Source organism: Fusarium vanettenii (assembly GCF_000151355.1).
Source record: "Fusarium vanettenii 77-13-4 chromosome 8 genomic scaffold NECHAsca_11_chr8_3_0, whole genome shotgun sequence".
Lineage (NCBI taxonomy): Eukaryota > Fungi > Ascomycota > Sordariomycetes > Hypocreales > Nectriaceae > Fusarium > Fusarium vanettenii.
In genome coordinates, this window is record NW_003315873.1 from 864,897 (window position 1) to 888,814 (window position 23,918).

At 50.3% G+C, this 23,918-nt stretch overlaps 8 protein-coding genes across 8 annotated transcripts; 4 read left to right on the forward strand and 4 right to left on the reverse strand.

Annotated features, from left to right (window-relative positions):
* Positions 1–1,459: 1,459 nt before the first annotated feature.
* On the forward strand, positions 1,460–3,569 carry NECHADRAFT_71437 (polysaccharide lyase family 3; the record flags this gene model as incomplete). Its single annotated transcript, XM_003048359.1, has 3 exons — positions 1,460–2,872; positions 2,945–3,074; positions 3,125–3,569. Exons 1-3 carry the CDS (start codon positions 2,713–2,715, stop codon positions 3,567–3,569), a joined length of 735 nt encoding a protein of 244 aa, XP_003048405.1. The 5' UTR covers positions 1,460–2,712.
* A 1,133-nt stretch (positions 3,570–4,702) lies between these two features.
* NECHADRAFT_84185 (uncharacterized protein) lies at positions 4,703–5,994 on the forward strand (the record flags this gene model as incomplete). The annotated part of the gene is made up of 6 exons (XM_003048360.1): positions 4,703–5,048; positions 5,096–5,189; positions 5,239–5,296; positions 5,352–5,429; positions 5,481–5,742; positions 5,795–5,994. The coding sequence occupies 6 exons, from the start codon at positions 4,703–4,705 to the stop codon at positions 5,992–5,994; spliced, it is 1,038 nt and encodes a 345-aa protein (XP_003048406.1).
* A 364-nt stretch (positions 5,995–6,358) lies between these two features.
* On the reverse strand, positions 6,359–8,287 carry NECHADRAFT_95841 (uncharacterized protein; the record flags this gene model as incomplete). Its single annotated transcript, XM_003048541.1, has 8 exons — positions 6,359–6,592; positions 6,655–6,759; positions 6,809–7,231; positions 7,343–7,537; positions 7,587–7,658; positions 7,712–8,003; positions 8,055–8,125; positions 8,171–8,287. The coding sequence occupies 8 exons, from the start codon at positions 8,285–8,287 to the stop codon at positions 6,359–6,361; spliced, it is 1,509 nt and encodes a 502-aa protein (XP_003048587.1).
* Positions 8,288–9,420: 1,133 nt separating this feature from the next.
* On the reverse strand, positions 9,421–11,204 carry NECHADRAFT_71440 (uncharacterized protein). The gene is made up of 8 exons (XM_003048542.1): positions 10,909–11,204; positions 10,814–10,855; positions 10,685–10,751; positions 10,596–10,623; positions 10,525–10,537; positions 10,381–10,470; positions 9,983–10,325; positions 9,421–9,931 (listed from the first exon to the last, which is right to left on the reverse strand). Exons 1-8 carry the CDS (start codon positions 11,175–11,177, stop codon positions 9,671–9,673), a joined length of 1,113 nt encoding a protein of 370 aa, XP_003048588.1. The 5' UTR covers positions 11,178–11,204; the 3' UTR covers positions 9,421–9,670.
* A 1,034-nt stretch (positions 11,205–12,238) lies between these two features.
* On the forward strand, positions 12,239–16,658 carry NECHADRAFT_84187 (uncharacterized protein; the record flags this gene model as incomplete). The annotated part of the gene is made up of 6 exons (XM_003048361.1): positions 12,239–12,487; positions 12,518–14,673; positions 14,713–14,851; positions 15,054–15,090; positions 15,478–16,276; positions 16,331–16,658. The coding sequence occupies 6 exons, from the start codon at positions 12,239–12,241 to the stop codon at positions 16,656–16,658; spliced, it is 3,708 nt and encodes a 1,235-aa protein (XP_003048407.1).
* Positions 16,659–16,774: 116 nt separating this feature from the next.
* Positions 16,775–18,583, reverse strand: NECHADRAFT_47496 (uncharacterized protein; the record flags this gene model as incomplete). Its single annotated transcript, XM_003048543.1, has 2 exons — positions 16,775–16,888; positions 16,931–18,583. 2 exons carry the CDS (start codon positions 18,581–18,583, stop codon positions 16,775–16,777), a joined length of 1,767 nt encoding a protein of 588 aa, XP_003048589.1.
* A 394-nt stretch (positions 18,584–18,977) lies between these two features.
* On the reverse strand, positions 18,978–20,210 carry NECHADRAFT_101443 (uncharacterized protein). The gene is made up of 2 exons (XM_003048544.1): positions 20,070–20,210; positions 18,978–20,011 (listed from the first exon to the last, which is right to left on the reverse strand). Exons 1-2 carry the CDS (start codon positions 20,076–20,078, stop codon positions 19,097–19,099), a joined length of 924 nt encoding a protein of 307 aa, XP_003048590.1. The 5' UTR covers positions 20,079–20,210; the 3' UTR covers positions 18,978–19,096.
* A 2,336-nt stretch (positions 20,211–22,546) lies between these two features.
* Positions 22,547–23,760, forward strand: NECHADRAFT_84190 (uncharacterized protein; the record flags this gene model as incomplete). The annotated part of the gene is made up of 6 exons (XM_003048362.1): positions 22,547–22,559; positions 22,597–22,748; positions 22,844–22,888; positions 23,062–23,149; positions 23,264–23,358; positions 23,458–23,760. The coding sequence occupies 6 exons, from the start codon at positions 22,547–22,549 to the stop codon at positions 23,758–23,760; spliced, it is 696 nt and encodes a 231-aa protein (XP_003048408.1).
* Between the last annotated feature and the right edge of the window lie 158 nt (positions 23,761–23,918).

A 23,918-nucleotide genomic window follows, 5' to 3' on the forward strand; every position in this document is an offset into this window, starting at 1 on the left:
TCTCAACTTGATTGTACGCAAGCGTTGTTTGAGTGAGGATGAATCACGGAGAGTCGTCTCCCGAGTGTTTTCTGCGGATGATCTTTTTGGGAAGTTGAGTTGAATTTTGCATCGAGTAGGTAGCAAGACAAAGACAAGAAAGCATGACCTTGGGTGGGCACATCGAAGCATCAGGCCCGAGAGAAAGATTCAGTTTTATACCTAGGCCCTTTCGTCAAAGCGGCCTATTTTGGCAACCTGCAGGATTTCATTACTTGACAAGTAACCTTGACGGGTTGTTTCTAAGCGCCGAGTCCCACTAGCAAGCCAATAACACCTCCTCCAGCACAATCACAACATGAAGCGGAGCCTTTACACCGACATGAGGCCTCTTTCTAGTTGTCTTGGGACGGCGGTCCGCCTTTTCAGAACTCTGTCAATAATGATGTCTCGGAAAGTGGTTTTCAAAATTCATGAGCAAAATGTACGTCGGTCGTATCCGAGTGTCAACTGATTCCACCTGAACTTTGTTGACGGTGGCGAGAAACATGACGCCAGAAACTTGCTACTTGTTCTACAGAGAGTTCTAGGAATATACTCAGCTACTTCTAGACTCAAGCCATGTTAAGACCACGCCCTCTATTACAAAGCGGTAGTCGTCAGCAACAATATTTCGGAACGTCGGGTTGACCTTTTGCATGATACGATTTCATTTATCCTCCTTCCCTTCTTTGTCTCGGTTTGTCTCGGCCTCACCGAGCAAAAGTCCTCTCTTGAAAAAAGAGGCACAGTTCAAACTTTCATAAACCCAGGGTAACCCGGGTAGTTGACAAATGGCGGTTTTTGACTTTGGGCTAACACGGAAATAGCTCGTGATAGCGGTGAGCACGGCGGTTCGAGGAACCCACTTGCAGCCGAGCTCGGGAACGCGATCCTCCCGTGTTAGCGGCAGATCCTCGTAACGTTGTCTTGCAGACTCGCCAAACGTAAACGGTGGGCGTATACGGTGGGTGAGGTTACAGGGTAAGAGTGGGTTTTCAGTTGACGATTACGTGTGTGTATGCATACCGGAGTTTACAGAACTGACGGATAACTGAGATTAGAGACACTACCTTTGCAGTAGAAGAGAAAAGACTCAGGGCGGGAGCATTGAGTGATTGCGTATACCTAGGAGAATGGTTTAGCTGCCTAGTTTCATTTCTATAATTTCCTATGGTGCCTTGGCATTTCGTGCTTCTCTACTAACATCTCAACAAAAGTCGGAGGCTACGGGGTCCGCAAATCAGAACAGACAGGAAGCCTGGGTAACCTATCATACCAATCCACAGACTGTCATCGGTAGACGTGGATAAATAAGCTTTCTGTCTCCAAAATATCTCAAACACGTTGATCATTTTTCCTCCAATCGCCCACGCTCAACCGTATCCGTGCTCGCACATCCCCCGGCACGTGGTTCGATCCCTGAAGACTTTGAACCCCGTCTAGACTCATTATCCGTAAAGACATTAGATAACAGCTTGCTCACGTATTCTCCCTTACGAGATCCTGCCGTACTCATCATTTGCATGGACTCTACCTGTAACACTAGCCTCTCTCCTTTATCACTTGAGACGGCCATGTTATTATATGATCAGCTACCTCAAACAACCGTGATTTTTAGCTTACTCTCTAGCACCTCGTCTAGGAATAACCATAACGGTAACCATGATCCGGCGACCCGGGGTGGGTTGTCGCCACCGGACATGGGACCATCTCGGACGGGCCGACCCCATAACAAAGGGACTGTAAGGCGTGGATCTCGGGACATGATCCATGAACGGCAAGGTGCAGCACTCGGAAGAAATCCAGGGGTCGGTTCCGTGATGTTGCTACGCTGGACTGGGCGAACTACCGAAAGTAAGGGTCCCGAGCCATTCCCATGGGGCGTGTCTGCTTGTTAACCGTATTTTGAAGCATCTGACTTAAGGTTAATACGAGGTTGTAAAGCCCCAGTATGTTTCTAGGACTATCCTAGAATAAGATGTAAGAATGAAAAGGGGCAGGCAGTCAGTAGTAGATGTTGAAGGCTGCGCTTGTTGAACGGGAGTATGCCAAGCAAATCCGGTAGATCGAGTAATACGTCGATCAAGGTACCAGACGGATTTTACTCCCCGTCTCCGTGATCTATACTGCTGTTGGTTCTAAAAACTCGGCAAACATTCATAAGGCTGAACCCATCGCCCGGCTCCATCTCGCCTGTCCTTGCCAGGCAGTGCCGGCCAATGGAGCTCTGTGGACATGAATAGCCCTGCTGCAGCAGTGACAGTTGTTCTACATGCCTCACGGCTTGACCGACTCTGTTTCGCTCCAGCTCATCCTTGCAACGGCGGAATAATTCCTCCATTGGGGAGGTGGCCTTCTGGAATAGGACCATGTAACAGTATTTTGGGTGGCAAGGTGTCAGAATCGCCCCGAATAGGTACACACACCTTGACAGTTCGGCGACGTAGTGATTCTCCGGGGATTGCATGTCACTCCGGCACTACACCGCCAAGGGCCTGGAAGCATCCGGCTCCTCGGCGTTTGTCGAGTAGTGAAACACCGAGAAGCGGTCCAATCTATCATCCCAACCTCGAGGAACACCAGGTATAAAAGGGTAGCCAAGTCCTCCCCTAAACAACTCCTTCATTCCATCACCATCACGCACTCAATCAAACACCACTCAGCTCAACTCTCAAGCTCAACTCAATCACCATGAAGGCCTCCGCTCTCATCATCGCCGCCGTCACTGGCGCCTCTGCTGCCGTCACTACCGTTCTTCCCGCTTCCGCCGGTGTCCAGAGCGAACCCACTGCCATCCCCGTTCGCAAGGGAGACAAGTACAATGGTGGCATGAAGCGATTCGTGCGCAACCGTAAGTCAACCCGGAAACAACAGTCTGACTGTCATAACAACCTCGGCTGCTAACATCCATTTCCGCCTTTAGCCACCACTTGCAAGGACCAGTATGAGACTGGTGAGAAGGACGCCTCCTTCATTCTCGAGGACGGTGCCACTCTCTCCAACGTCATCATCGACCGCTCTTCCGGTGAGGGTGTTCACTGCAAGGGCACTTGGTAAGTCACTATCTCACTAGCCTCTACACCACAACTAACACATCCATCAGCACCCTGAACAACGTCTGGTGGGCCGATGTCTGCGAGGACGCCGCCACCTTCAAACAGAAGTCTGGTACCTCCACCATCAACGGTGGTGGTGCCTTCAGCGCCCAGGACAAGGTCCTCCAGTTCAACGGCCGCGGCACTCTGAACGTCAACGACTTCTACGTCCAGGATTACGGCAAGCTGGTCCGCAACTGCGGCAACTGCGAGGGCAACGGCGGCCCCCGGAACATCAACATCAAGGGCGTTGTCGCCAAGAACGGTGGCGAGCTCTGCGGCGTCAACCACAACTACGGCGATGTCTGCACCATCACCGACTCTTGCCAGAACAAGGGCAAGAGCTGCCAGGCCTACACTGGTAACGACCAGAAGAAGGAGCCCCCCAAGTTCGGCCCCGCTGGCGACAACGGCAAGTCTTGCCTCGTCAAGAGCCTCCGCACCAACTGCTAGATGGCTTCGCCTAGCTTTGCCAGGCGGTGATGAATCTCGCCTTCAGGGGAGGCTTCTTCACGAGGGAGAGACCAGTCACTGATTGATGATTGTGTGTGTTATCTTAAAGTTGTCACTTCTATGGGATCTAGCTGGATCGGGAGCTAGAGAGGGAAAAAGAGCATAGGAGTGATAGTTCTTGTGTGTACATATTTAGACAGATAGTATATAAAATGTGGGTTTCGATGGAACGTCTGGCCGCTTGGGTCTTTCAATTACCCATTTAACTGTGAAACCTGTCATTGGAGCATAGGAACAAAGCCTTCGGTCTTCTGGCTCAGTTATCCCATCAAGGGCCAGGCTTCAACTAGAATAAAGAACACAATATCGACACATCATAGCATCATATCCCAATGCTTAAACAGTGGCCTTTTGTTTAGTCTTTTAGCTGCCTACAGTTAAAGACTCATACCAAGGTGGGAATACATACTTCAAAGAGGCTCTAGGCTCACCGACCTGACAACATCCTGTCATACCCTGTCGCGACATGTGTCGACCGTCTACGGATGATAGATACACTGGTTGATAGGAAGTGGCTTCTCCAAGTCCATGGCAATTCTGTTGTTAATTGGATCAAAAGTCGGGCCTCTGACAGAGTCCCAGCGAGGTAGTAGGTAATCGAATCTTGCCGTCTTCATTGGCGGTGCCGTAATTCATTATCTTTGCTAGATTATATGGTGATGTGTGAGAGCGAGGTCCTATACCACTTTCAAGAGTCGTCGAGGTAGCCAGTGCAAACAAACAACGTCAACATATTCTGTACCGTGTTATGCGCCAAGCGCAGACAGTATGCAGGTGGTGGATAGTAAATAGTCAAGCGTGACAAGGTATGATTCATTGACCCAAAGTAGAACAAGGCCCACCTTCTCACTCGCCTCTCCCCAATCACGATAGTCCGACAAGTTACAAGGTTTATTACAGATTACTGCATAGGGTCTAGTCGAGAATGATTCATGATGAACACACAGTTTCGGATGCGCATCATTTGATGCTGATGGTTGTGAGGAAAGAACATATAAGAGAATGTCTGCAACTCGAAGAGAAGGATATTGTTTAGTTTCCAATTCAACAATACCAACCAGTGCCCAGTAACTATGAAGACGAAATCCACACCCGAGTACGCCGAAGTCACGGCCGACTTCAAACCCCTCCCAAAACACGGCCACCTCTCAGAGAAGATCCCAGAGTATGCAGCCGCCGAAGATCAGATCAGGGCTGGTTATGAGCCTTTTTGGGGCGCCCCCGACTTTCCTTCCATGCGCGCAGTTGCAGGCAATGCCGATGCTCCCATGCCGCCTGGAGGACCGGATCGCTACCGTGATGTGGTGACCGAGTTGGTTCAGTTTCCGGTTCGTGATGGGACTTTGGTTGAGCTCAAGGTTTACAAATCACCAAATGTTATCGAGAATGCTACTTTGACGTATCGCATGCACGGCGGTGGTATGTTCGAACTCTGAGTGTCACAGGTAATTTGCTAATCTCTGCAGGCATGGTTGTTGGAAGCCATGAAGTTGATGGCGTCGAGAATGTCTATGCTGCTACCAACCCCGACATTGTTGTTGTCAGCGTAGATTACCGATTGTGAGTTCATCCGCATCAGAACCCATGAGTTGTTTGTTGACATTGACAGGGCTCCGGAACACCCATTTCCAATCCCATTCCAAGATAGCTACGACGGCCTTCTGTGGGTGAGTGGCTCCTATACAACAACCAAGATGGCACACGTTACTAATTGCTCTTCAGTGCAAGGAGAATGCAAAGACCCTTGGTGTAAACCCTGAAAAGATTATCCTGAGCGGAAGCAGCGCAGGAGGCAGTCTCGTGAGTACACATCAAGTGTTTCCTGGAATGAGTATTAATATCCTCTTCCAGGCCGCAACTGTTGCCGTTCAGGCTAGGGACGATGGACTGACTGGAATTGTTGCTCAAGTCTTGCATTTTCCTCTGACCTGCCATCCCAAGTTCTTCCCCAGGGAAAAGTATGAGTTTGGAAGTTATATCCAGAATTCTGAAAACCCTGTTCTTAGCTCCGTCATTTACGAGTTGACCCTCGACGCGCACACTCCTAATGCTGAGCATGACTGGACGCATTCGCCTCTTCTCGCCAAGTCACATGCAGGCCTTCCCCCAGCCCGTGAGTCTCGACTTGGATGCACAATTTTAGAATATTGACTGACCAGCTCCAGTGATTCAGTGTGCTGGTGGAGACATTCTCCGCGATGATGCCTTTGCCTACGCCGAAGCCCTGGAGACCGATGGAGTTGAAGTTGAGCTGCATGCATACGCTGGTGTGCCTCACTGTTTCCCTGTTATTTTTGCACAGATTCCCCAAGTTGCTACTTTCTACGAGAGATATACCAAGTTTCTAGAGAAGTATGCTAAGTGAGGGTAATGCCTGGAGCAGAGGGAGAATTACTAGAGGAAGGGCCAGGGATGGATGTACTACCGCGGACCCGGATCGTGGGATATAGAATTAATCTCTAAATTTCCTTTTAAATGGCACTATTTGATTGCATCAAGTAAAAAGTTTCTACTGGAAATGATTTTCAGCCATGAAAATATGACGCCGACGCCTTACTGCTCCTTGCAAGAGCCCACCAGTGAAGAGATCTCCCATGGGGCTCTTAATCATGGTTGCTAGGAGTGGCACATGTACAGGAGTATTTGGCAAAGTCGATGATAATGCGAGGTAAAATCGCTGCTGTTTCTACTGAACTTTCTAGCCCCTCCCTATCCTAAGCGTACTGGATTTAGAACTGTTGGTCGATAAAGTAGTCATACTTGGGCGCCAACTGAGCTCTGAACTTGCGGCCCCAGATCATCAAGGGGACGCATGTCAGAGCGATTGCAGCCGCGATACAGCCCAGGAGCACAAACATGTCATATACACCCATGCCAGCCATCCAAGGTGAGACGGCAAAGACGAGGCCTGTTGCGATGATGTTGCGGACGAAGACAACAGCCGTCAGAGCGGGACCGAGAATCTGAAAAAGAAAAGGTATCAGTACAGAGGAAGAGTTATGTGTCTTGGAGCAAGGGCTCTTACAAGTTGGTACGAGTCTTGGACGTAGGTGAGGGCGATGTCACCACAGCCTCCGATGGAGAAGCCGATGAATGCGGCACCGACTGCGTTGATGATCCAGGGCATTCCCTATATACCTTGTTAGACTTTATCAAGTGTAAGGGAGGAAAGCACGAACCTTTGCAATCGTCAAGCCGTACATCAGACAACCAATGACCATTGACATGCCCGGCACCAGGAACAGCCAAAGACGAGTCTCTGGTTCGTAGATACCTCCACGGCGCTTTGCAATCTGCACAATCATGTAATCTACCAGTGGTCCGCCGAACAGTGATCCCAGGATGGCGCCGATGAAGGGAGGCAGATTCATGTTTCCAATACCAGCAGGCGAGAGGCTGAATGGAGGAGCCGCGTACAGAGCGCTCTGCGTGACTGCGAGAATAGCGAGCATGGCGATGCTCCATCCGTATTGAAGGGCGGCAAACATGACTGCAGGGAAGACGGCGAGGATGTGGAAAGGCTCGTAAAACTGCTGCCAGAATGATTTACCCGCAGCGGCTTCCTTGTCCACGGACCAGAGTGCGTGTCGCTCCCAGTATGTCTTCATCGGGATATTGGTATCGATCTCGACAAGTCTCTTTCGTTGACTCAAGATGGCCTCCTGGTCTTTGTCGAGAGAGGCAGGAACCGGGGGTTTAGCAATGCTGCTGACTTTGTTGAGTTGGTCGTCGGGTGTGTTTGGTGTGATGTCGTGGCCGGTCAACGGAGGAGGAGTGTACTTGGACTCTTCGAGGAAGAAGAACATGATGATGGAGAGGACTCCCATGAAGATGGCGCAGAGCCAGAAGCCCCAGCGCCATCCCATGGAGACGGCGATGTGGCCACCAACGACAGGTCCGAGGTAGTTCTGGAGTTGTGTTAGCTGGGTATGTGTGGTATTGACTCGGGGTACTGACTCCAATCATGACCATGATGAGATAGATACCGTTCATGGTACCTCGCTGATGAACAAAGAAGAGATCTGACACCTATGAGCTTGGTTAGTAATCAGCTATCACTGCTTTTCCGGATCATGACCTACTGTAACCTGGAATAGTGCCTCATTGACGGCTCCAGCAACTCCAGCAACGAGGTTAGCTCCAATCATATCCCCCACAGTCTGCATCTCAGCCTGCCAAACGGCAGCAGCAAACATGACAAGAGCCGTAACGATGTAAACAGGTCGACGACCAATGCGAAGAGCGAGGGGGATGAAGATGATGCAGCCGACGGACAGGCCTGCCATGTTGGTTGCATATCCATTGTTGAGGGCGTCGTAACTCATGCCGAGCTGTTCGTTAAAGTCTTGCCACATTGGGACGCTGATGCAAAGACTGGATACGGGGTTAATTGTGTGTAGTTTGGAGATGAAATGGGGGCCTTACATGGCGAACACCATCATGGCGTAGAGAGACAGAAGCGTCATGTGAATGATTTTGCGTCTCGGACTCCAGTTCTATAATTGTTAGATGGTGATCCGAACGTCTTGGAGTATACGAACCAGGGGTTGATTCGGATCGGAACTCGGCTGAGGCGCAAGCAGAATGTGCGTCGCCTGTGCATCATTGATGCGCTGCGTGCCCGGAGGCAGCACGTCGCCATGCAATGTATTGACCATGATGCAAGTTGAACTGAGCAGTTGTCCAAGAAGAAAGACTTGTCAAGAGATGCCCATGGCCATGGACATCGTCGTTGGAAGACCGAGGGTTTAAATGCAACACCAACCACACCCTCTTTGTTTATCAACTTACCCGCGGCTACTCTTGTCAATCTAGGTCTAGTCGTATCAGCGTCGAGATAACCATCACCCCATCCTTGTCTAGGGGCATCCCAGCTGCTCTTGGGCGGCGCACATCCCCGGATAGCGCACATTCCCGGATATCGGATGCGGGGTAGCGCTGCCTCGACACTAAGCCCGAAATATACAATAGATTGCACACACGTTGAATGCACCGGCTTGGGTCCAGGGTGTTCGTCACGGTACTGGGTTGTGACGTCGAGGTTAGGAGGGACATGGTGGGCCGATAACGGCGGAACGTGTCGAATCGGATCGCTTCGCGGTGTAATGCATTGCTCGTTTATGGATAAGAATCTGGGGTAATGAACAAATGGGCCTTGATTGAACAGGCCGGTGGATGTCCGAGGTTCTGGGAGGAAGACTTGGTGCAACCGAGGACAGGAGCCAGGGGTGGTTATCTGTAGTGAGAAATGAGGTGTCGATATTGTGACGCATCTAGTGAGATTTTTTAGTTATTACGGAGTACTACTCGCCACTTTGAGCGACGATTTGCCGCCTGGGGATTGAAAGAGTTTGCCTCTGTACGGGATGGAACGGCCAGAGCATGGTTTGATGACCAGTAAGCGTAGAGACGAAGATCAAGTACATCAAGACATATTGACGTTCCAAGAGCTGAGCTCCTCCTGCTCCAAACTGAGTTAGTACCAGCATCGGGTTGGGGAACCCGACGATTACGTGGAGTCGGGCTGAGGTACCCGAGCATGCCGCCGACGCTATTTTCTGAGATTTGATCCCTGTCTTTGGCCCCGATTGGACTTTCTTACACGGGAGAATCTGACTTGCATGAACCTATTTATGAGAAACTATGCATTTGATGCCGTCACTACATAAGAGCTCTGCCTCGCTCCATGACCCGGAGCCGAGATGATGGACCAAGGAGACAAGGACGAGTCTAGACTGAAACATGGGAGCTGTAGCTCGGATTTGTAACAGTATAGGTGACAATATCTTCACTAACCGATGAAAAAGTGTAAATTATCTGGAACAGAGGAAACAAGACAATGTAGAGCAACCTATGCGGGACATAAAACAGGTAGACAAGTATATGGTGGTAAAAACGCAGGAAATTCTCAAAAGCCTCGCTACAAGATCGATCTCTAGGAGAATAACGAAACATGAAAGTCAACTTTGCCTCTCCAGGATGCCAAATTTCGGCACATGCTCAGAAAACACCCCCACTCCCCAGTGAATTTCTCACCCCATCTAGGCCTGCTCGGTCGTGGGCGGCTCAGCGTCCAGCGGCTTCTGTGCCCAAACCGTCTTGAGAAGGACGTACGGGTGATGCTTTAGGTTTCGCAGCTCGCTTCTGAAACGGGCGAGGTAGACGTGGACCTCGTCCGACGACCAGCCCAGGAGGGTGGTGACAAAGTTTACGAAGCCTTCAGGGTCTTGAGTGCCAAAGACTTGACCGAAACGGCCTATCTCCTTTAGCTTGGGGTCCTTGGGCCAAGGACTCAGGGGACACTTGGGATACTGTCAGCTAAATATCATAGGGTCATAGGATGACTAGCTTACTTTGCCGTTCCACTCCTTGATGTTGACAAATCCAGCCTCTTCGATAGCAGGCTTTTGGATATTATCAGCAACCACGGTGAAGCTGTTTCCAATCTTCTTTGAAGCATCGATAAACAGCTTATCCCATTGGGCCAGGGCAGAATCCGGCCCAACCGTGTTGTCGTCACTCGTGACGGTTGGCGAGACTTCGAAACTCTCGATCCAACCACCTGGCTTGAGGACCCGATATGCCTGCTTGAACAGCGCTGGCCAGTCGGGGATGCATCCGATCAGGTAGCGGAAGTGAACGTAGTCGAAAGAATCCGAGTCGAATGTCCACTCTTGGTTGCAATCTTCGATCTCGCTAATGAACAAGATGAGACATGAAGCATTTTAAGGGGAGGGGGTTTGTATCTTACAACTTGCAGTTTGGCGGGACCCAGCCAGGCTGGATAGGGGAGACGTCGGTGCCGATGACTTCGCACTGGGGGTACTCGTCGGCAAAGTCGCTAATTCGCAAGTCGTTAGGGCGGAATTAGTCGTTGAGCAGCAACCAAACTCACATGGCCCATATACCTACAAAGTGGTTGGGTTAGAATAGCGACCTGGCACGTCATGAGATGTCTGGACTTACCAGTTCCTGTTCCAATATCAAGTGCTTTCTAATAGATGACAACAAGGTCAGAAACGGACCTAGGGGTAACTGAAGATACGTCGACGTACTTGGATATCATCTTTCAAAGGAGCCAAGTGAAGTGCTCCATCCTGGGACAAGGTCCACATGTGGTGGCTAGGAAATCGTCAGGACTCGGCACACTTTGATATTCAAACTAAAAAAACAAGAGTCCTTACCCAATATCCATAGCTTCGCTTTGTCGTTCATCGTTGGCGCCCCTGGCGGGAAGATCAGATAACCGTCTCAACTTCAAGACGCGATGAGAAATTACCAGTATTGAGCGTTTCCCCTGTCGCTGTGGTATGTCCTGCCGTTGATGGTGCGGTAATCAAGAATACTCGACGAGAGGGAAGCGGTAGAGCTCTCGGCGTCGGATCCAAGGGTTGGATCCTCCTCGCCAGCCTCCTCATCAACCTCGATCACGCCCGCTTGGGCCTGCTCGAGTGATTGGGCAGCAGCCTCTGGGGATTGAGGCGACCTCGGCGATGCGGGAGATCGGCTCTTTGGGCTGCTGCTCTTTGGGGGACTGCTGCCTGCCATGTTGGATTAGTTGTTGCTGTTACGATGGTGATACGGTGGGTGGCTGGTGAAGGAGAAATCAGAAGATTGAAAGAGGGGTACACGACGCGACAGCCCTCTTCAAAGCTCAGAATAGTGACAGGGTAGGGGACAGGGCCTATAAGTCAGGTGTCTCGCACAAGCGAGTTAGTACAAAAATCCCTCGTTTCCTCTCCTTTTTAATTGATCGAGCAAAAAAGTCTAGTGTTTTCTGATATGTGACGTGCTGTTGTTGGTAACGTTGGTCATTGGCTATTTCTTCAACACCACGCGGCCACAGGGAAACCCCTTGCGCGGCAAGTCATGCAAGAAATTTGTATACATTTATTAAGTAGCACATTAGAGTTTGAGGCCTGTTTCTTCTTTTCATTTGTGCGTGAAGCAATGTCTAATAACCTGCAAGATTACTTGGTTGCAATAATTTTCGCTTCTGCTGCGGGATGAAGATCCGCTAGGTCGTAAACGCTCATGAATCCGGGTCTTGTTGCGATCCGGATGCTCCCCGCGGCGTCTAAATTAGCTTCATGTCAAGTCAACGTGGCGCCACTAGGTTGGGTGGGCTCACGAACAGCGGCAACGGCCCGTTCCAATGAACACCCACCCGAACAGGCAGACGAGAGGGCCTCGGGACTTTATTTGCTTTGTACAAGATCATTAAATTTAATCTGGACTTAACTTCATTACTTGAGGGGTTATACGCTTCGATAACCGATGAGCCTGAGTTGGTTTCTCTCTATTGCTTCGGGGACTCATGCCATGCGTGAGGTTTGCCAAGAAAAGGTGTAATCACATTCATCTCAGCCAACGTTGGCGAGATTGAACGTCGCTACCTACCTACTCCTGAGGGCGGGCGGGCTGTCCATTGCTCACCACGACCCTGAAAATGACAGGTATCCGCACCGAAAAGACCTAACAGGAGCATTTAAAAAGCGCTAAGATATAGCGGAATCGTACACTGGTGTATAGGTCCCAGTCACTAACTTATAGTGACACTCAGGATTTTTAGTGGAGTGGTGCGTCAGCCCTCCTGTTAGAGTATACTTATGGCCCCCACTTGTGGCGGCCTGTTGTCCGTGGCCGTCCATCACACCAACTACCTACACATCTATGACATCCATATTGTAACTGTTGGCCTGCACCTTGCAGGCAGCCTGATTCAAAGCCTGAACGGAATGGAGTACACAGCCCCTGGCTCAGCCTCTCGCACAGCCCTCTACAAAGCCTTATCAAAAGCCTTCGTGAAAGCCTTGAAGATGGCCTCATTCACGACCTCCATGGCCCCCTCGATAGTGGTATAAGAAATCCTTTTCTCGCTCGTCTAGACAGAAAAAATCAAACTCCTCACCACTCAAATTCCGCCCCCTCAATTGACACCTTGTGCCTTTTGGTCTGCCCTGGTTCTTCTGCAAGCTACCCCGCCCACTTGGTCTTTGCTGAGAGTTCAAATGACTGAGTATCAGTATAGCCCCATCCCTCATGGCAAGGGGGTAATCCGACTTCTTCGACTCTTGAAAGGTTTCACATGTGAAAGAGTTCATTGCGAACTCTTCGAGGTTGCGGCCTGGAAACCGGGCGACATTACATATGAAGCACTGTCCTACACTTGGGGAACACCACCCGCTACTACAACACCTGAAGATGATACATCTCGACAATCCATGTCAAAGGATACCTCTTCGAAAGATTCAGAACCTGCGGAAGATATCACGCTTGAAGAGATTACCATCCAGAATCGAAGTGGGCCATCCACAATGAAGATTAAACCGAATCTACATTCCGCTCTGCGGTACTTGAGGGGAGAGAATCAAGATAGGATTCTTTGGGCTGATGCGATCTGCATCAACCAGCTCGACGCCGTCGAAAAGGGGGATCAGATTGGGCAGATGAGATATATCTACGAAAACGCCGAGCAAGTCCTTGTCTGGCTTGGCCAAGGAGATGAGATGACTGACAAGATCTTGGGCTCAATCCATGACCTGCACGAGGAAGCATCTGCCAGACATGACAACTGGAAGGACCCAAAAAAGCTGCTTACCATCTGCGGGCCAATCTTTCGACAGCGACTAGAGCTGACACCAACAAATGAGTATTGCAAACAGCTCGAGGCGCTTCAAGAGCTGTTCAAAAGACCCTGGTTTCAACGCATCTGGATCCTCCAGGAAATCGCCAGCGCCCGTGCCGCAACAATTGTGTGTGGATCAAAATCTGTTCCAGGGTACATTTTTGCGCTAATGCCCTCAATCCTTGGGCTTGAGATTGATGATCACACGCAAGCTATTTTGGACATTATGCCTGGGAAACAGCGAAGTCAGTCTTGGTGGTCTGACAGGCGCGACCTTCATTTCCTGCTGAAGAAGTTTGCCGCTTGCCAAGCTACTGAGGCTCGAGACAAGGTTCTTGCTCTTTTGGGCATCTCATCAGATGCCTCCAGCCCCGAAGTGTTTCGTCCCGATTGCCAGAAGACCCTACAAGGAGTGTGCCGCGATACCCTCTGCTTCCTACTTTTCGGCAGGGTTCTCCCATCATCGGTTATTACGCTTCCGAATCCATCCATCTCCGAGTTGGTCGATTACCTAGATGACATACCCCGTTTGTCTCATTGGACTTTTAAGTGGGCAGTTCATGAGAGACATGACTTGACGTCGATCTACCTGTTGGAAGTCGGTGGATATACAGCACCATTCTTGACCGTGGGCAACTTGATAGAACACGGGGGTCATCTCACGTTGATCATGCACCTCTTTTCCAATAATCTTGTTGACGAAGCCTCAACAAACAGATCAGGAGAGCGTATACTAAACATTGCTGCAAGAATGGGAGACGTGGAGGTAGTTCGCTTCCTCCTCGGGCGCCCCAATACCCAGCTAAACCACAGAGATAACGACAATCTGACCCCGCTGGCGATCGCAATAATCCACGGACACTTTTCTGTAGTGGAATTATTATTGGCTCAGAGGCAAGTCGATGTTGCCGGAGGGGGGGTTCTTGGAACTACTCCTATTTCACTGCCCTATCTTCAACAAAATTCGGATATGACACTGGCTCTGAACACTGGAAATCGATGCATGGTTGAGGAAGTTTTGCGAGGGAAAAGGCTGGTTCAAATCAACCGCGCTTTGCTGGCAATCATGGCACGAGACAACAACAAAGCCGGCTTGAAGGCTCTGATCAGCCGCGGCGTTCACTACAATAGTAGGGATAGGTATGGACGGACGCCAATGATGCGGGCCGCCATGAATGGCTGCATATCGACGCTGCAGATTTTGGCTACAGAGGATTCTCATGGCTTTGTCCCACGCGATGACCATGATTTCGAAGGCAGGACAGCTCTTTCATACGCGGCTGAAACAGGAGAACTGTCTGCATGCTATTTGCTAATGTTGCGCGGCGCGGATATCGACAAGAAAGATCACGGCGGCAAGTCACCAAGGGATTGGGCGCAAGACAAAGTTGCACTGCATGAGACCTGGATTACAATGTGAGCCGAGCTCCGTTCGGCGATGGGTGATCTCTATAGGGAGCTCGATGACCCAGAATTTCTAGGAGCTCGAGAGGAATTGGGGGGGCGTAGATGGTGCGATATAGCGGCGCTGGTGTGCAGTACGTGGCTTATGGTCACTCAGGATAAAAAGTCGCGGGATTCAGACGTCAAGCGGGTAGTTGACGCCGTTGAAAAGATGAGAGTTGATGAACTACTCAGAAAGTTGCTATAGGCTTGGGTATTCTTCTCTTTTATACGTTTCTGCTTGTTCGCTGCGCCGGATTTCCACCCCTTTGCCTCAAATGCAAAGACTCATGTTCTCGTCACCAGCCCTGTGTTTATGAGTCTTGAGTTCGACGTATAACCAGCTCTACTAGGTGTTTAACTATATCCAGCGTCAGAAGCGCAGAATAGGTAATAATGAGGTCATCTCTCTTATTGAGTCATATGGATAGAGGTTCCCCATGGATGCCGTTGCGAGCGTTATTACCGTGTGCTGTATTCAGCATGTTCATCTCAATTACCACTTTCATTTTCTCTCTTGAAGAAATAAGGATTTTCGCCCATCTGCCGCCCATGTAAAAGGTGAAGAGAGCTCAATTAGGAACATTCGGTCAATCGTATGTGCGCAAATTCACCCAAATTGACCGATCCGAGTTGACTGTTGCGGGCAGTGCCAGAACGGGATGTTTACAACTGTGCCTCAGATTCATTCCTCCTCTGCAAAAAGAGAATTGTCAACAATACAGAATCCCCATTCAAGTCTATTTTCCTTTTCTGTACGTCCTACTTATACATAAGAACCCAAACGCGAAGATGAAATCCCCTCAACGAACAGTTTGTCTCCTCGACAACTTCGAAACAAACCGACCAGCGAAGAAGCAAACGACAACGCCAACGGCAGCGACTACAAGATCTCTGAAGTCTTCAAGATGTTTCGCAAGTCTCCCCGATCCTCTTCTCCCAAGAAGCCTCGACCCTCCACCCCGAAGAAACCCTCCCTGCGACGACTCTTCTCGACCCCCGACAAGATGGAGACCCCTACCAAGGACGAGACCACCCCCATCGCCAACGCGGAGTCTCCTCCCGCCCCTGCTCCCCCCGTCGATTCGGAGCTCGCCAAGGCCGAGACTTTCAGCATGGAGCAGATCCGTCGCGCTCGTAACCCCATCATGAACATTGCTGTTCGAGGCACCATCAACCGCTTCAGCCTCGAGTTTTTCCTGCTCCCCGGTGAGCGTCGCAGCCGATCCCACGTCCTGGTCGAGCTTGATGAGAAGATTCGCTTCCGTGACTCTGAGGGTAACGTCGCTGACATCAAGGGTCTTGCCATGTGGATGAAGAACGTTGGCGACGAGTTTGACGGCGAGCTTCATGTTCGCTACGTCGTTGAGGGTCGTCACTTTGTCGAGCCCCTTGCTCGTTTCCAGTTTCCTCTCGTCAACGCTACCAAGCCTGTTTCTGAGCACGTCACCACCATCGATGTCATCAACGTTCTTCAGGGCCTCATTGGCGAATTGCCTGCCATTCACCGCAAGACTCTGACTCAGTTCACCTTCCGCCTTCACAAGGGCCGCCTCCTTGGTTGCCGTGATGCCGTGTAAGTTTTCCTCCGTCTCCCTTTGCTGAAAACACAAGCTCACAATGTGGTCAGTACCCAGTGGATGATCCGCCTCAACCTCGCCGGTATGGTTGGTTGGCACTACACCCACCAGGAGGTCGAGAACGTCGAGTACATCGGACGCCAGGCAGTCAGCGGCCGCGGTTTCGACACCATGATCGACCAGAACTTTGCTTCTGACATGGTCCGCGACGAGTGGGGTTACCTCTCCGTCATCGTCAAGATCTCGCCCGTCTGCCGCGCCATCTGGCAGCCCAACACGTACCGCGTCATCAAGCACGCCGGCAAGGATCTCCCTTACATGAAGGACGAGAACGACAAGGTCGTCTGCACCGAGCAGTGGATCCCCAACAAGGACTAAATCGATTTGGTTCTGAACATGTCCGACCCGCGGACAAAGATGGTTTGGCATTGATCGAGGTACAATTTGCAAGGAAAGGATGAAATACAAATGGTGGATCTAATGGATCAGGGATTTTATCGATGAATAGGCACGACGGATGGTGCCAGTCTTATGTACCTCGGATCTGAGTTATCAATGCCAAACATAACAGTGGAATTGGGATCCCGTGACTTTGTGATGCCCCATGGCTTGTAACCTCCCAGCTCGTAGTCCCACCACTGTCCACGTACAGCATGTGCAATCGCTAAGAAGTCGGCGGGTAGGTAGGGTAGGCCTCGCGTCTGGTTGCGGATGATGTCGAGGACGGAAACTGTGACACAGAGGCCGATCATGATTGTCACCGCTATGAGGACGCTGCAGCGGACGATGTAGACTTGTTCGATGACGCGAGAGAGGGTGGGGACTTCTGAAGTGCCAAAGTAGCCGGCGGTGCTGATGGAGACGATTGCGTGTGCCATGTTTCCAAAGAAGTGGCCTAGATCTTCTGATGTTGGGATCGAGTAGAGGGCGTCTAAGGTGTCGTCGACGATGGCGAGTTGGTTCTCAAAGATAAACCACGGGATAGCTGTCATGTACACAACCAGCGCATCCAGCGCCTCGGTGTCGAGTGCAGAGGTGTTGGATCTCGGCGATGGCATGCAGTCTGTCATCATGGTGCCGTTGAAATTGCAGGATCCAATTGACCATTCGAGGGAAGGCGTGCACTTGGTTCGAGATATCCAGTCTCCATCGTCGGTCTGAACAAGACTGTTGTCGGAGCCCTTGGCCCGCAGCGCGGTGGCATTGATAGTTGGGATCGTTCGAGTGGCCGAGAGGAAGTAAGTCGAGCCGCCAGTTGGGATCTTGTTGGTGCTCTCGGTTGAGGCGTTATTCCATAGCCTCAGCCTCTGAGAACCATGCGACTTGCCCCGAAGTTCGATGCTCTCGACACTTCCATCGGGAAGAGTAAAGTTGTAGGTGGTGTTGCTGCCGCTCTGGTAGGTTTTATACGTCACCTCATCAGCGGCCTCACAGTGAGCGTCCCAGTGAAAGTACACAAGTCCGTCATATGTAGTGTTGGCTTGGAAGGTCAGGTTGTGTGTGGGTACAGGGCCGAGTATTCCCGAATCGACATTGACGAGGGCACTTTGGCTAACGAGGTTACCGACAAATGTGTACACTGCCTGAGTAAGGAAGGTGTCATTCTTGGCAAGCGAAGGTCGAAACTCGGTTCCGTTGCTTGCACCCATGGCGGTTGAAAGGGATGTGATGTTGTTCATGGCCGCGTCAGCTGGTGCAAGGGGAAGTCCAATGACACCAGTCCCCTCTTCGTAGTGGGTGTATGGTCCAACTGTAAGGCTGAGGGTACCAACAGGTACAAGGAGGGTTCGCGTCAAGATCAAGACGGTCTGCATCAAGCCATACCACCAAGAGTACCTCGCCACGGTTCTCAACGTCCAGACACTAAAGTTGTCGCCAATCTCATCCAAGTCTCTGATCCTAACAGGCATCTGCGTCGTCAACGCAAAAAGATGAAGACGACGAAAGTCGTGCACAACCCATTGAACAACAACACCAGCAGGGGCCAAGAGTGCCGATAGAGCCAAACCGGAGTATAGTTGGTCGACGGGGAGTCTCTCGCTCGTGCGGAACACGCGTCTCTTGGAAGCGTCATTGTCCAGGAGGGCACCCGTGTAGGACCACGCCACAGAAAACAGAGCGGCAGAGAGGTACACGCCCAAGATGATGATGTAGGCCTTCAAGTAGTTGTCAAGCTTGTACAAGCCCTTTGTGGCGTCGTTCTCGACCGTAGGTGCAGGAGGACGGTGGTTGGCGTCTTGGCGAGCAGCATTCTCGGGCCGGTCCTCTTTTTCGAGAGACGAGTAAACTGCAGGAGTCCCCATGATTTGTTATCTCTAAGCGAGGCAGAAGAGGCACATGTGAGGTATGTGGAAGAAACGAAAATGTCGTGTTTTCGGGTGAGATGGGTGTAGAGAGAGACGGACACGGACACGGACACGGGGAACGGACATTGTGAAACCGGCAATTGATCGCTGGGGACCCACGATGCCCCCTGCACTTACAGATTGATGTTGCATCGAGGTTGAGCATCGTTGATTTGCTAGTTTTAGTGTGGCAGGTTTGTGAGTCGCAATTGGCCCATAGTCCGAGGTGGTCTCAATTTCAACTCTCCTTGACCACTCATACTCATGATAGTCGAACTAGTCTACCACTTCCTCGAAATGTTTGATCATCCCCATTGGTCTCCAAGCATGTAGCCTCTCAGAGACTTGCAAATGGGAAAGAATGTGATTATGATTAAGTATACTAAGCCTGAACCCTATCGCTTTTCAATGTCCGCCCCAGAAACGCCATTACCGATCATGTCGGCGCTGTCCATGACTTCGCCTAACCCTCTAAAGGGTAGATGTCACTAGCTGAGCGCTGTCATCTATGAGCATCGGCCACCAGTCATCCATCGTCCCGTCAAAAGGCTGAGAATCCCAACCTGCCATCTCCAGCATGTCGCCGCTGTCGCAAACGTGTTGCAACCATTCGTTGACATCGCCGTCATGGGCAAAATCATCTGTCTTGAAGTTGAATCCCTCTCCGATAGCGCTGTAGTCATTGGCGAATAAACCTTCGGTCATGTTTGGATCGAAGAACTCGGAAGGCATCGCAGCTAAATTTGAGAGATCCGGTATGAATGATGGCGAGCAAGATGTCAGGGTTGCTGAATCACTACCGAGTAGCGACGGAGTTTCCCCGAGGAGCGAGTCTTCTCTGGGCCTTGATGGTGTGTCGCCAGTTTGCTCATCGGGTTGATATGGTGGGATGACATTCTGCAGGTGCTCATGTTGGTGCTGCTTGTCTACTCCCTCTGCGTTCTGAGACGTAGGTTCCCGGGGTGGCTTGTCTTCTTTCGGTATTGTAGGAACGATTGTAGGAACGAGCAGTTTAGATTGCTTGCCAAAATTCGGAAATGCCTCTGCGAATAACCTGTTAATCTCGCTTTCCCGCCACTCCTCTTCTGTCTTGGCAAAGACGGCAGAAGCGAGTGACTCCTTTGATACCACTCCTACACCCATGTTCGTGTTCGATTTGGGAACAACTGGATATGTTTGTGGTCGCGGCCAAGTCTCTTGCTCCTCCTCATATGGCGCATCGCCCATGACGATATCCTCGGTGATATGCAAGGGTTTCCCGGTGCGCTTCCTATGAATCTCGCTTGCCATTAGAGCGGACTCCATGCGGGCCTTAACGTTTCGGTCGGTACGGCGGGAAGCTGCTACATATGCTCGTTCTCGGTAATCGTCACGAGATCGCTTCGACTGCAAGTCTTGTCAGCGCTGCGTCGGGAGTGTGAATCTAAGAGGGTCAAGTGCGTACCGAAGTCATGGCTGTAACGCGGGCTTGGCTGTTCTGGTAGTATAACAAGGCAAGTCGAGCTTGGATATTTGTGGTTTCGAAAGTGACACAGCGAGTCAATTCATAGAACGTTATTGAAGGCACTGGACGAATTCTTGGAATCGAGGTGTTATTAGGAGCGGAGAGGATACTCAGAAGAGGTGATGGCTTCGAGTCTAAATGGCCGAGCTCTTAGTCGCGGGGAGACGGTCTTGAATCCTACCAAGGAGGGTCCAAATGCTCTGAAGATAACCGAATAAGGAAACCAAGGTTTTACTTCAGCTGGACCCGCACGGGAAGGAATTCAATCGTTCGTGATCCGCTTCCAGGTTGCTATGGGCGCGGAATCGGGCCGTTAGCTAATTTCGGGGAGGGCTTACCGTTCACGCCGTTCTCAGCGGCAGCAAAGCCAAATATTTAGCCGTTCTTTCGCTGTAAAGGAAGTGGAGAATGCGGAACGCTCTGAAACTAGCTTTCACGGATTCAGGGAAACTGTGCAGCCAAGACGGAGGTCTTCCTATCCGCCGAAACTCAATTAACCGATGCCCCCGATACGGACAATGCCTGTACGCTTTTCTGATCGTTGTTGAATGCGGTTGATGGGATGCGTGTATCTCAATTAGTGTCCTGGCTGTAGGAGCTTTCATAGACATTATGGCAACTCCTCAAGAGTATGAACCGCAATGTTGGCTATGACTGAAGTCAGACATATTCCTTGCGCAAGGAGCAGTAAAACATTGATTGCTATATGTACAGATCAAAAGCCAAGCCTGTTCGCCCTGTTCCTGGTGCTCGTCCAGTCGGACGGGTTTCGCCGCCTGTAGGGGTGCCTCTTTGCGGAACCCGAACATTGCTTGAAAGAAGCCCAATATCGCTCGGCCAACATCTTTCGAGCTCCCTGGCGAAAAATCATGGGACGATTGCGGCGTAATTTGCCATTGGGAAGTTCAGGCCGATTAGTTCAGTATAACTGCCTCAGATTGGCTTAAACAGATCCCAGTGATGGTATTTGCCCCAACTCAGTGGCTTTGCGATCAGTGAAGGTGCTGTGTTGGAGCGAGGACCAGGCTGTAAACTCTCAAATAGCATTACAAGAAATACACTCTTTTTGATAAGGAAAAAGCTATCTCTGGGGAGATCGAATTATTTACCTAGTATCATATATGGCATTATCCAAAGTCCTCTCGTACCAACCTTGTCTTGTGCGTTATACCTTCACTGCCGGAAACGAGCGAGCTGTGTCATGATATTCTGTACTTGGATTTCATCCTCCCCCTCCTTCGCTGCCGCCGCTTCCTCCTCTATTCTCTTCCTCTCCGCCTCCTTCTTTTCCTTCTCCTCCCTCTCCTTTTTCTCTTGCAGACACGACCCACAGACGTGTTCATCTCGGCTTTGATAGTGTGCGTGCAAACCGCAGTACGTATTCTGCATGGCAAGGGGGCAGGGTACACGGATAGGCCTGCTGAGACACTGACGGTATCCGCACTCGGTACAGTCCACGATGTTGTGAACAGTGTAGCACATCTTGGCAGTCTTCTTCTGAGAGGATAAACGTACTTGGATTCTGGAAAATATGCGTGCTGGTGTTGAGTATTTAAGATGGTACCTGGCACCCATCAAAGGTTTGCTATTATACATGTTTGCGTTGTGACTGAGCAAGTGTCAAATTTGCTGCTGAATACTGAACTGACCTGTTAAACTCAGACTTGGTGTGGGAAAATCTTCAGAAGAGTGTTGATCATTACTGCGAAAACAAGTCGCGCAATTTAGATACAATCTAAGCTGGCGAGCTTGTGCACCTGATTATGCTATGGAGCTACGGGTTGTAATACGGCGAGAGATGAGTTTGAGCAACGCTGGTTCACAAATAAAGTGTCCCCTGAATCACAAAGAATGCACAAGTAACTCTTGAGTAAATGCCAGTGTATCTGATAGCAATGTCTAAGGCTATCACCGATCAAGCGCTGCGACCTAGCATGTTAAGTATTGCAATCACACACTGTTGAGATCATACAACAACCCTAATATGTTTGGTGCTTTGACAACCAACGCAGGAGACAGAGCGTCACCGGAGTCATGTACAAGAACATATCATCTTAGAATTTGGAAACCTGAAACCTGCTCAATCAAGTAGGGAAGATTAAGCGTTCTCCTGGCTTGTTATGCCATATAACAATAACTGACAGCTCATGAACATGAAAGTGACAAACCCAGAAGCATTTTAGTTCGAACCACTTGGAGTAACAGCTGACGAAACGCCGGCGAATGCGGTGAAGGCTGTGTTAAAAGAACCAAAAGATCGATGTAAAATTATCAGCAACTAATGCTCTTGGCTGCTATAAAATTGATGGTACCCCTAAGAGCCTATCTCGGCTCTTCCTTCTGATTGCCCCGATTCTTCTCTTCTTCTGTCTTTGTTGCTTCCAATTTTGCCTTCTCTTCTTCCTTCTCTAGTAAACATGGACCGCAAATGTGTCTGTCTGGGCGCTCCAAGACCTGGTGAATGCAGGCCTTTCCCTCAGCGGCATCTCTGCACACCTGACGGAAGGATGTACCGATAGTTTGACGGTGGCCACATTCAGTGCATTCCAAGACGTAGGAAAGAGTACGGCACATTCTTGCAGTGTTCTCAAGGTGAGATGTCTAGGTATACTGGCCTTGGTAAGTGGTGATTATTCAGGAGAGAAAGAAGAACCTGGAAGGAGGGTATTCTTATAAGTGTTTGCGGCTGAAGGATCCTGCCTGAACAACTTTAGCTCGGGAATAACTGCTCACTTGGCCTGTCCAAGTCATTGCAGGAGGTCTGTTATGCGTTTGAATCAGACCATTGCAAACCATCGCCGTGTCTGACGCATGGCGTCTTCGACCGTTCATCATTGAGCGCTGTGGCCTAATGTGATTAGTTCAAAGGGGTGTGATGGAGCGATAGAACCGTCTCTATAGTGACTCACAGCTTGTCATGCTAAGTATATAGATCAAATACAAATGGAATGTGAATGGAGGATGCGTTACGCCTGCGTTTTCGGGTGATAAAACAGGTTACGATGGCTTTCGTTCCCAAAGTAAGTTTGGGGCACCAAGCATAACCTGTCTCAAAGAATCATGCACGCGGCGAAAAGGCGAGTCTTGAGAAAACGGGACATGCGGGCATAGACTACTATATCCTTGAATCGCAGTGATAGACCCGAGCAGTATGAGGTGGGCAGAGGCGTTGTCCGTCACGGTTCATGACCTTGTGGGTGATAAACATGAGTACAACCTCGATGAGCATGTATTCTCCTTTTTCTATTATTAGACCAAGGAGACAGAGTTTCTAACCCAGAGGCCATCAAGCAAGAGTAACTCTCTGAAAGAGACAAAGTATTGATAGCGGGATACGCGCAAGCCCACGTTGACACTTTGGCTCAAAAGAACCGGCGCTAGTTATGTTCGCGTCTTCGACCCCATTGCGCGAAAACCTTTCCTCATGCCAGGAAAGACCGCCCAGGGTCCTCTCCTACTGGTCCACGTCGACCTAGCCCTGGGAAAGGCTGTCGAGGGCGTACGCTTTGACCTTGGCCCCCAAGCCAACGAGCTGATGAAGGGGCGCTTCCGAGTCATTCACGCCTGGCGACCTCTAAAGTCGATCTACAAAGACCTTTTCGTGGTAGCTGATGTCCCCGCCATCCCGTAAGAGGGCCTTGTTCATACAAAGGTCGGCTTCTTAAACTAAGAGGAGTCGACTTTGACGTGACAGCTGACCCGGGGCATAAGTTTTATTGCATATTTGCCTAGACGTCGGATATGAATACTTTGTTTATAGCTTTGACTCAAAGGAAGTAGTTGCCTCCC